Source organism: Mytilus trossulus, chromosome 8, assembly GCF_036588685.1.
Source record: "Mytilus trossulus isolate FHL-02 chromosome 8, PNRI_Mtr1.1.1.hap1, whole genome shotgun sequence".
NCBI lineage: Eukaryota > Metazoa > Mollusca > Bivalvia > Mytilida > Mytilidae > Mytilus > Mytilus trossulus.
The window spans coordinates 25,612,796-25,625,374 of record NC_086380.1 but is presented as its reverse complement, the minus strand read 5'-3'; the positions used below and the strand labels follow the sequence as shown (position 1 = coordinate 25,625,374).

General features: G+C 31.7%; 1 protein-coding gene across 2 annotated transcripts; it reads right to left on the bottom strand.

Moving 5' to 3' along the window:
- Positions 1–621: 621 nt before the first annotated feature.
- LOC134681775 (uncharacterized) lies at positions 622–12,336 on the bottom strand. Of its 2 annotated transcripts, XM_063541420.1 has the most exons (7): positions 12,306–12,336; positions 7,814–7,907; positions 7,766–7,782; positions 4,425–4,557; positions 2,466–2,575; positions 1,748–1,805; positions 622–1,527 (listed from the first exon to the last, which is right to left on the bottom strand). In XM_063541420.1, the coding sequence occupies exons 2-7, from the start codon at positions 7,833–7,835 to the stop codon at positions 1,346–1,348; spliced, it is 522 nt and encodes a 173-aa protein (XP_063397490.1). In that variant the 5' UTR covers positions 7,836–7,907; positions 12,306–12,336; the 3' UTR covers positions 622–1,345. The 2 variants fall into 2 exon arrangements, with proteins under 2 accessions (XP_063397490.1, XP_063397489.1); XM_063541419.1 differs by having other exon boundaries at positions 7,766–7,907.
- Between the last annotated feature and the right edge of the window lie 243 nt (positions 12,337–12,579).

Here is a 12,579-nt window from a genome sequence, read left to right as displayed (position 1 = left end):
ATACAAAAAGAGAACATCAGTAATGTCCTTAATAAATAAATCAAACTAGTACTAAAAATAAGAAAGAACTGCTCCACTTGCAAAGATTTTCAGCTCTTTATGTGCAACAATTCTTTGATATTTGAAGCATCCTCTTCGCTGGACCAGTATTAATGTTTTGGCTATCTGCGACGGAGAATGCCGAATATATGACAAACTCTTACCAAATATCCAAAAGCAAAAAGAATGGCCTTTCGAGAGGTCGCTCGAGTGGTCTCCTGACAGTTGCCTAAGACAGTAGAAAACGGAACGCCAATACAATCCTAACAATTATTTTAAAGTTTTTTTATGTTTTGAAATGGGATATGGATTGTTTGATCTTTTACGTAAGATTTTCATAGAGGACTTTCTAAATGACTATATGAAAACCTCGGTCAGTGAAATGATGAAATTTGATGTTGTTTTATTTTTTATTTTATTTTCCTTTTGTGTCTTTTTTGTTTTTTGTTTGTATATTTTTTTTCATTTTTTATATTTTTTTTTATTATTTTTTTTATTTTTTATTTTCATTCACATAAATTATGCAAATATATTATATACAATCTATAATATCATTAAACATGTCACAAAAAATTGTTTATGAAATTATCTTTTTTTTTACATTTTTTACAATTATTAGGATGTACATTTGACGCCCATAGTCCACATCATGTGCTGATTATACGTGTATAATCGATTGAAACTGGGTTGTACCAACCGGAATGCACATTTCTTGAATAGGCTTAACATATATTTGATGCATATATTATTTCATAGTACAGTTGTTACTACCCAGTTTTGCGATCAAAATATGTTCATTCACTCCCTTAAGAGTTGTAAGCTTTTCAGCAGTATTTTCATTTTAGAACTGGTATTAGACAGCAGTTTGAATAAAATTATTTAACAGTACTGTTTTACTACAACTTACACTACAAAATACAAGAAAGTTGTCATAACAATAAATTCTATTGCCATGTTTTAGAACAATCACTAGCCGGTTTCCTCGACACCATACCCGTTTGCAATATTTGTCGATGATCACTACTTTGTTACCAGTACACATAACATCTGAAGAATATTTTGGAACTAACGCCACGTCTTTACAAGAAAAATATGTTTTGTTATGTTCATAGAGTTCAACAGGCAGTTGATACAAATATGTGTTTAAAATTAGAATTGAACATTTGAGTTTAGAATTTCTTTGAAGGGAAGTTTTGTAAAATCTTTGATCAGTTCTTTGAGATGCATTGCAATATTCACATATGTATGGCAAAGTGTTTTTAATTTGACTTTCGCGATCGCGAAATGCCAAATCAAAAATACCAGCCTAGTGAATAGGCATCTGACAAGTTACCGCACAAGCAACGCAGCACCCGAATTTTTTTCTCATCTTCCTTGGAATATTGAAGTACTTCATCTTAATCGAATCTACATGGTAATGAAATAACCAATTACAAAAACGATAGTGTAACTTTCGTAGTTTCTCATCTGTCATCATGATAAAAGAATCTAAAAATATAAGTATATATTAGTAGTCATATACATGACATATGAGACTATTATCATATTAAATATATAATGTTGTAATAGATTATGAGCGACGGAACAGTATTTTTCTCGTAACCTTCATAAACTTAAGAAAACACTAGTATATATAGTGTTCGGATAAATAAACATTCCTGCCATTTATTATTCTCTTTGAAGCAATTAAACCCAATTCTGCTTTTACCTTGTATATCATGTTTTAATTTGCTAATGGCAAAACTCGCTTTGCATGTCTCTTCTTCCTGAAAAAATGCAAAATTTAAGATATATGCTCTCTATCTATACAATTTAAATGGTTATTGTTGCATTTTGTATAAGTAAAACGTCTTTATAATTGTCAACCAGTTTTAGGAGGAGCTCGTCCCGTACACATTTACAGATAAATGTAATCAGAGGATGAAGTAGTGACAGGGTTTTTGTCTTTACTACCACAATGTTGATTTCTTTGTCGACAAGAATGAATAAAATACTCTTTGCGTTTTGCATTTTTTTAAACCCTTAAAATGAGTGCATTACCAACCCTTTTCTTCTGTGTTTATTTTTTTTCTTTCCGAAATGCGATATGCCAATATGCTTCCAATAGAAATAAATAAACGTTTGCAAGATTTTACCTTTTTTTATCAATTTTTACACTAAAGTAATGTTGCAATTTATCTTCATGATGTCGATAAGCCAACAAAATTAAAGCATTTTTCGATCACTTTTTTGTACCACACCCCGTGCAATTTGGTAAGGAAATGTAACTTCCTGCTAAAAAATATAACATGACACAACCTTAAAAGACAGTCGTCACATTTGTTAAAATTAACCCAGCATAGATACTATTATACCAGGATTGAAAGTTTGTAATTAAGCCAGGCGTGCGGTTCATTAAAAAGCCATGATAAACTTTCATGTCGTACCTTATCTTGTCTTTCTTGTCTATTCCTGCATCGGGCAAAATTGCCTGCTCCAGGATCCCACATTTCATTTTCTCTAATGTCACACGAACAAACAGTGTTTGATGCATGTACTGTAAGACAATTTAGAGGAAGTATGAATAAAAAATACACATAGTTTTGTTGAACAAGCAACATTAACATATTTTGATTGAAAGTATTGCGAACTTAACTCGTCACTTTTTTCTTCGCCATGATTTCGATGATTCTCAATCACGACAGAGGGATAATTTGCTTTTCACCAGATATGGACGAATACTCTAATATAAAGTGGATAACTATGGACATATATATAGATACTTGTTTTTAAATATTAACAAAAAGTTTCAAAACATTAAATTTTAGATCTGTTATAACAAAATTGTAAAAAAAAACATTAATGCCTGACAATAACTTTATATATAGAAGTTTAAATCTCTAGTCAATTTCCGGAATATTCAAATCTCATTTGAATTCTCAAAAAATAAAAGGTGGAATAACAAAAGTATAAAACTTCGAAGAAAATATGAAATGGAAATTCAATACTCATTCTAAGCTATCAAATTCTTCAAACATGTTATAGAAGCTCGGTCAGTTGTCGTTGAATTATATATAAACGTTCTTTCACTAAACAATTCAAAATTTGGTGACTATGTGGATCGCATCTATCCCATCGAATTGGAGATAAAGGATACTACAGATACAGTTAAGTCGGCTTCATATCTTGACTTGCATCTAGAAATTGACAATGAGGGTCGGTTGAAGACAAAACTTTACGACAAAAGAGATGATTTCAGCTTTCCAATTGTGAACTTTCCATTTCTATGTAGCAACATTCCAGTAGCACCTGCATACGTGGTATATATCTCCCAATTGATACGATATTCCCGTGCTTGCATTTCCTATCATGATTTTCTTGATAGAGGGTTACTGCTCACAAGGAAGCTATTAAACCAAGAGTTCCAAATGGTGAAGTTGAAATCATCCATTCTTCAATTTTACAGACGCCATCACGATTTGGTTGACCGTTATGGAATAACCGTTTCACAAATGATATCGGATATGTTCCTTACGTCGTAACTACAATCCCCTTCCCTTTCATATATTTGACCTACCGAATTAGACTAATTACCGGATTTGTAATCACATAAGCAACACGACGGGTGCCGCATGTGGAGCAGCATCTGCTAACCCTTCCGGAGCACCTGAGATCACCCCTAGTTTTTGGTGGGGTTCGTGTTGTTTATTCTTTAGTTTTCTATGTTGTGTCATGTGTACTATTGTTTTTCTGTTTGTCTTTTTTCATTTTTAGCCATGGCGTTGTCAGTTTGTTTTAGATTTACGAGTTTGACTGTCCCTTTCGTATCTTTCGTCCCTCTTTTAAAACGGTTCATGAGGTAACGTTAGCTACGTACTCTGATAGAAGGAGGTTTAACGTCCAGGCTTTTTACTTAAACTGTTACTTTACTGCTTAAAATCTGGGCAAGATCTAGCTAATTATGTAATAACTTAATTTCATGTGGAGCAGGATCTGTTAACGCTTCCGGAGCTCATGAGATCACCCCACCCCCAATATAGAAAAAGTAGATATACTACAAATATTAAATTAATTACCAAAAGTGTGTTCAGTTCTTATAGAAGAAGATGTGGTATGATTGCCAATGAGACATATCTCCACAAAAGACCAAATGTCATAAAGATTAATTATCTCAAATCTCCTTTACTTACTTGTTTTGTTGTAATTCAATAAAAAGGTTGTTGTGTCATATAATGTATTTATTAAATAGCCCTAGTTATTTTAATTTTTATTACAATCATTTTATTGCATACTTGATAGCTTTGTTTTTACCGTTATATGAATCGAATTTGGATGCCCGTTAATTTTTCCACAATATTTTGTGAAAACTTTCAAAAAATAAGAATTTCTAAATAATCGACCCATACCTGCAGTTTCTAACACATTTGATATGTGTGAACAATGCAGACAAGAAATGATCTCTTTCAAATTATCTGTCCTCTGTTTCGGCTGTTCGTGACCTGAGTCGATTGAATTGTTCTCTGTTGTTAAATGAAATAACTGAAATATAGATTATTTGATTTTCAAAAAAGTATTTATCAAGTGCGATACCGTATTACAAAATCTACAGAATGCCATTTTTCAATTCATTTGTATACAATTTTGTTTTGTTCTAATGTTTCGAACGAAATTAACATTATAATATGGAATTTTGATAAATATGTTTACCGGGTATCTTGGACTTTGATTCCAATGCACCATGAGAGGCGGTTACCAAACTTGTGAATATGCTAATGTTTCATGCTAGAGTGGTACCTTTTTGGGTTGACATACGTATCTGAAACTATTCGCAGACTTAACAGACGGGTCCGCAAGTACAAAATGTATATGTCCGGCTACAGTTACATAACTTATGGGATTTAAATTCATGCTTTCATTCAGATTGTGTGTATATGTACAAGAAAGTATATAACACTTTTGTTTGTTTTGCCAAATTTGTTGTATAAATATATATTGGTGTGAACACTAAGAACGTGATTATTCTTACTCAAATAACATGTTCACAAAGATACTGAAGCCTTTGGAGAAATATCACATACTATGAATTCATTAATATTCGTTGGATACCATTTTTTGTGGATTTCGTGGGAACAGGAGAACCACGAATTCAAATGTTCAGCGAATAACAAATTTCTATAAGGGAATAAGTGTAGACCTTGCCAAAACCACGATTTAAATATCCACGAATATGTAAATTTTCATCAAACAACTAAAATTGGTACCCACGAAAATAAATGAAACCACAGTAATCGCCACACTTTATATATACACAATACTTCAATGCTCATATTTTGCAAACCTTAAGATACAAATCCCAAATTATAATCAAATTTGCCTCTATGATCTCAATCATGGTCCATTCAAAAACGATTCAGACATGTCATCATTTTTTAAGACTACACATCATTCCACGTTCAGAAAATTGTTCGTCCAGCACAGTTCACAAAAAATGCTATAATTAACCAATTTAAAGAACTGGAACACGGAAGTGGCTTTTTAAGCAATCCCAACTTATAGATTCTAGACCTTCGTTATATGGTTTATTTAAATTGATCAACGAAGAATGAAACTATGTGAATCATGTCAATGCTGATTTTATGACGTATTTGAGAGCTGTTTTCGTTCATATCAACTTTGTTGTTTATATTAATAGACAATGAAGAAAGATAACAACTCATAATTGTGTACGCCAGTCGCGCATTATGTATACATTAGATTCTTCAGTAATTTTCGAAATAAGACATTTATATTCAGTATCTTAACAGGAAATTAGCTAAATCTATTCATATCAACACATTTTAGGACTGACTATTACTAGAGATACCCTCTCAAACGCAACGTCAAATAAACAGTGACATCATCCTGTTATGTGTAAGACCAATCTCGGATCTGAACCAGCATCGATGCAAACAATTGATTTAGGTATAATATAAACTGCAGCATACAAATTAATTGACTTTTATTCAAGACAATGAAAATGCGTTTTGTAAATTTTTTAACTACATGTATTAGCAAACAGGAAGTTACTGCATAGTGAATGATGATTCTGATAACTCGTTTCACGTGAATATAAGCAGGCTGCATACAAAAAGAAATTCAATTCCTTCAATAGAAGCTAAGGAACATTTGACGAAAATTTTCATGGCCAGTGAGCTTTCTGAAAATTGGAAGCTGTCCGAAAACAGTAGGTTAATTTACCACTTACTCGCTATAAATCCAAATTATCATGCTGCCGATCAGATATTAAACAATTAACCTTGATAGTAGCTCACTCAAGTTTTACGGAATGTTGCCTTGTATAATGAGTATTTTTAATTCTCATACTATCGGCAATTGAAAAAGCGATGCAAAATGACATACTCTCTAATCAAAATTATAAAGCGGCACCCCAAATAGTAATTTAAAAAGCATTCCCTTTCTTAAATTTCAAGAAAAGTTAGGACGAACATTTTGTACCACAGGTCATTCCGATGGATGGACGGACAGACGGAATCAAGTGTTGATTAAACGCGATACTGACTTCAGCTTCGACCAAGATGGTAAAAAGGCCCACATTCATAACATTGATTTGGAATTCCGTTCCAGAACATGTAAAAAAGAAGTCCAAGATACAAGAAAAAACATCAATTTGTTTGTTGAGGCTTGATGAACGTATCTTGTCAACTGAATGTACATATATTTTAGAGTAAATTTGTATGTAAAATCTCTTGAATAAATATAAGTTTCAGTGATTTTGTGAAATCCTCGAATCAGTTAAGGATATCAGTTATAAAATTATGGAAACTTTTGCTAGGGATTTGGAAAAATCCGTAATACCAAGTTTCAACTTGATATTAGAAATGTGTTTGTTTTAAGATAAGTATAGATAAGAAGAGATGGTTCTGACGACCGCCGTTAAACAGCACTCCCGATTGCTCTCTTGACTACCCAATTTTTTTTTTTGAAATTTTGACCCACTAGAATAAGACCATTTTCATATTGACAGTTTACGCTGGGACGCAGACCAATGATTATAAGAAAAAAATGTTTTCTTATAAACAATACACGTCAAGACTATTTTACAGTGAGTATGAATTTAAAGCATATGAACTGATTTAAGTACTACAGTTTACATATCTGTGTACAGTACCTTTTTACCATTTTTTCACAACTCTGCATTAACGAACTTGATACTTTCATATTTACTATTACTATGATTAAAATCTTAAGTGTGGAGAGAGTATAGCGACTTAAAGTTTATAAAAATGACTTCTGCTTGACGATACTTAAATCTACGTTTTAATTAATGCAGGTTTTTAAGCTCGTGGATAATTATGTAAATCTTTGGATAGACACAAAAAGTGAAAGCCACGAATGTCAAACTACTGGCAATCGCTAATTAAAGACTCTAGACACATTTATCAAACGTCAACTATACATGAAGAATTTAAGACATTTTCATGTAATAATTTCAAGTTGTTCAACGAAGAATGGAACTTTATGCATTTTTTCAATACTAGTTTTAGTATTGTTAGCTGTTGTTTCATAACTATTTTAAGCTTCTTGTAAAAATCAATTAAAACGAGTTAGACAATAACTGCTACATGTAGCTTATAATTGTGTATGCCAGTTTCGTCTATATAAGACTCGACAATGGCTTTCGAATTAAAAAAACTTACACACAATAAATTTACAGAAAAATAAAAACATAAATCAACAATATTCATACCAACGCAAAAGGACGGACTTCTACCAGTGATACCATCTGGAATACAACGTCCACCAACAGTGACATCCATCTGTTTTGTTTAAGACCCATCACTGATTGGAACCAACGTTGCTGCATTCAATTGATTTAGGTATCATTCGAACTAAAACATAAATGACAATTCACATTTATTCAAGTCAAAATAGATATGATGAAAATGAGTATTATAAAACTATAATTAAACAGGAATTTACTGTTTGATGTATGTTGATATTGGTTTGGAGTTACAACTGAACATAATTAAGCTGCAAACAAAATAAAATCAATTAAAACCTGTTATGTTTAAAACCAATCCCGGTTCTGACATCCCATTTTACTTCAGTCGAAACAAATATGAAGAAAAAGATTGTGTAATTACAATCAAAACCAAGGAGTAAACAAAGACTTACAAAAACCAAAGGACATTTACATCAACAGTTATAAATAATAAGAAACAACACAAACTCTAATACCGGAAGTGAAATCTGGTGTAAATTTCGAACTATCAGCAAGAAGTTACTGCATAGTGAATGTTTATTATTCTTTTTGGTTACATGTTAAACTGATCATAATCAAAGTGCATACAAACAAAATAAATCCCTCAAATAGAAGCTGATTTTTTTTTAATGAAAATTGGAAGTTAATGTGGGACCAAAGTTCATCACGCTACAGACCAAATAACAATTCACCTGGCTAGGTGCTAAGAAATATTTTCCTTGTAAATGATTTTTTTTTCAAATATTTGTACGATCTGCATATTAGAAAATATATGCAAGTATTGCTTACTACGGTGGCCGAATAAGGCCATCTCGCGTTTTATTCCCCTTTAAAAGTGTCCTGTACCAAGTCAGGAAGATGGTCATTGTTAAATTATTGTTCGTTTCTCTGTGTGTTGCATTTTAACGTTGAGTCGTTTGTGTTTTCTCTTATTTTTGAGATATTGAGATAAGACGTGGCACGGTACTTGTCTATCCCAAATTCATGTATTTGGTTTTCATGTTATATTTGTTATTCTTGTGGTGTTTTGTCTGATGATTGGTCAGTTTCTGTGTGTGTTGCATTTCGGTGTTGTGTCGTTGTTCTCTTATATTTAATGCGTTTCGCTCGGTTTTGGTTTGTTACCCCGATTTTGTTTTTTGTCCATGGATTTATGAGTTTTGAACAGCGGTATACTACTGTTGCCTTTATTTAGCGTTTTAGCCCTTCGTATTCTTTAGGGCGAAAACGCGAAAACGCGAAATCGGGAAGTCAAAAACGCGAAGTCGAAAGCGCATAAGGCGAAGAATTTTTTCTTTCCGATTTCACGTTTTCGCCCTATATAATATGAAAGGCGGAAACACGAAAACGCAAAATGGCCTTAACCGATCACTAAAGCTTACTCTTTAATCAACATTGCAAAGGGGCAAACCAAATAATAAAATAGTGGATTTTTTTCACGAAAGTCAAGAAAACATTTTTTTTCACGCTAGATATTGGAAGATGTGGCGTAGTTCTTTTGGACGGACCGATTAACCTGCAGATGAACGAACTAACAAAGTCGGGTGTGCGTTAAACCTGAATTTGACCTTGGCGACGATTATTAAAAGATCGCAATTCATAACAAAGATTTAGGATCCCATTAGCAAATAAAAAGATTAATTAAGGTGGTACCCAACACTTTCACTTAAATTAATTTGGCTCGTTCAATTTTCTTAAAATTTTGTCAAAGTATTTACTTTGACCCTTAAACAAAAATATAAAAATTTCTAATATTTTGAACCAAGTGTTGTGTCAAAAAAAATACACTGGTTATATAGCACTTTGACAAAAACCAATTTTGATCATTGAGAAGCTTAATATTCCTTTTACAATACAACGTAATTAAAACGTTTAGCTGACTTTACAGAGTTATCTCCCTGTAGTGATAGGTACCACCTTAAGGCAATTATAGAAAGTTCTTTATAAAACCATAACTGAACGTATTTATTAAATTATGTGATCGTCTTTACTTGACGCTTATTAAAAAAAAAATAGCAACTATATTTCTTACTTCCTTTTGTAAAATATGGAATTTCACAGAAACTGTAATCCAATATACTAGAGAAAACTTCATTTTGGTGGTTGTGTTGAGTAACAAATCGATATCCAACCTCAAAAGCCGTAAAAAGACTGACAAGGCCTTGGCAGAAAAAGAAGAACAGACAAAAAATACGACAAAAACACAACATAGAAAAATAAAGACTGCGTAACTCAAACACCACCACAAATTGAGGGCAGAATATGTAAACAATATATACAGCAGTCTTAAAACGTTCTTGGTAAAACCAGAAAAGAAGTCAAGAATACAAGAGAACGCTTCAAATATTTGGTTTTGGTTTTATTAACATGAATTTTCATCAGTATATATATATATATATATATTCATCGTTTTACAATATAGTTACATGTACATATCGTTTCGCCTAAATTGACTTATTAATTGCCCTTTTCGACAGATCTTCTAAGTATACTGGTGCGGTTGGGAATAATTAAAATTTACATATACCTTTATGAATTAAATAATATTTATGGTTCAATTTCTTATATGTAGTCAGTTTTTCTCAGATTTAAAATATATACACTCCTACCTTGAAAACGTAATTGACGCAAACGTTCTTTAAATACACACAATAGTTCATTTATTGATTATTTTTTTTGAAACTTTTCACATTAAAATAGATTTTCCTAATTCCATATTCTTATTTTTAGAAAGCAACTCGGGCTGATATATAATAAAAGATTAACCTTGTTTTAACAAAACATTATGGTAGATGAAAATACACGTTATACATTTCGTGTTTTATAGTTGCTTCACTGGAACTCGCAAACAAAATCATTTAAAAACCGGAGATGTAAAAATACGGAATACCGTTTTGAGCTCTTTATATTAAAACGTTATTCAAAAAGAAAAGTCTATCAGTATAGTTACATTTCGTGTCGTCTTAATAATGTATTGGTTGCCCTTTTCGACAGATCTTCTAACTATACTGTTGTTGTTGAGAATAATTAAAATTTGCATATCTCTTTATGGAGTAAATAATCTAAATGATTCAATTTCGTATATTTAGCCAGTTTTTCCTCAGATTTAAAATATATACACTCCTACCTTGAAAACGTAATTGACGCAAACGTTCTTTAAATACACACAATAGTTCATTTATTGATTATTTTTTTTGAAACTTTTCACATCAAAATAGATTTTCCTAATTCCAAATTTTTATTTTTAGAAAGCGATTAGGGTAGATAGATAATAAAATATTAACCTTGTGTCAACAAACCAATATTATAGATTAGAATACACGTTATACATTTGTGTTTTACAGTCGCATAAGCATTTAAAAATCGGAGATGTACACATACGGAATACCGTTGTGAGCTCTATATATTAAAGCTTGACTTAAAAAGAAAAGTCTATCAACTATGGTCAACTTAATGTCATCGAAATGAAACCTTACATCTCCTTTCATCTATATATTGATAACAGCTACTTAACCATATGCTGCTGGAATTATCATACTTTTTTTAGTTCCAGAAGAGAAGTCAGATTAATATCATGAACAGAATTACGTTATTCAAATTTGCCATTGATGGTTATACATTAAGCAACTTATTCGCATTTTGACAACAAATGAGAAAGGGAAATATGCCAAAAGGGTCGGTCAATCTCTTGAGTCAGAAATAAACGTACAACGCCAACATAACGACCAATAGACAAACGATATTATAAAACCAGAATATAGAAAACTAACTACTGCGCACCACAATCACCACTGGGGATAATTTCAGGTGTTCTGAAAGGGTATGCAAATCTTACACCACATCTGGCATCTGTCATGTTAATTATGTTAGAACAAACCAGATGATAAGTTTAATTCGGTAAGTCACATTCAAATATCTATTTGAATATAGTATTGGTTCTACATGTATCATTTGTCCATAACTAGGATAAGTGTGTTACCTTCTGTACACTTAATATAAATGTTGTAAATACAACTTCAAACATAGAATAATAATTAATTATCGAATGAACAGTATAATGTGGTAAAAAACATTATCCAAAATATGTGCATGATAAATAAAGTTGGAACATAAATATTTAGTTATGGTAACACATATTGCTTCTTACTACTAAACCGCCTATCTTAGACTAGTAATGACACTTTCCGATATTTATTTAAAAACGATGTTAAAATCTTATACACATTAAATATCAGAATGCATAAGCAACAACTATTTTACAATCAATGCATGGTAAATGCTTATTGTATTTAAATATACTTAGTAAACAAGCTCATCAAGGAAACGAGGCTTACAATTTTGTACGCTAGACGCACTTTTGATCTACATAAAAAGCTAAACAATAAGTTTATTATAAAATATTTTAAAAGGTCGTCGAACAACCATGCATCAATCATATAAATAATTCAGATTTTTTTTTATCATTTGCCTCATTACATGACAAATAAAATTGTTTTCCTAAGGCGTTATTCTTCAACAATCTTACCTTGAAACCCTATCGCTTCTTCCACTCCGACTTTACTTAACTTGGACTATAAATAAAAGAAATATTCGTACTCGTTCCACATAAAATATTAAGGCAAAGAATTCATTAAAGGATGAGATCATGATTTCTTCTGCATGTTAAGTTTACCTAGTAAACAGCAAAAAAGCTTGCGTTTCTGTTTTTTCTTTAAACAATCCGAATTTCCTATCTTGTCTCAATCGTGTAACGTTGTATTTTCTTGCGGAAGGGTTACATCGATCGCATTTACAAACGA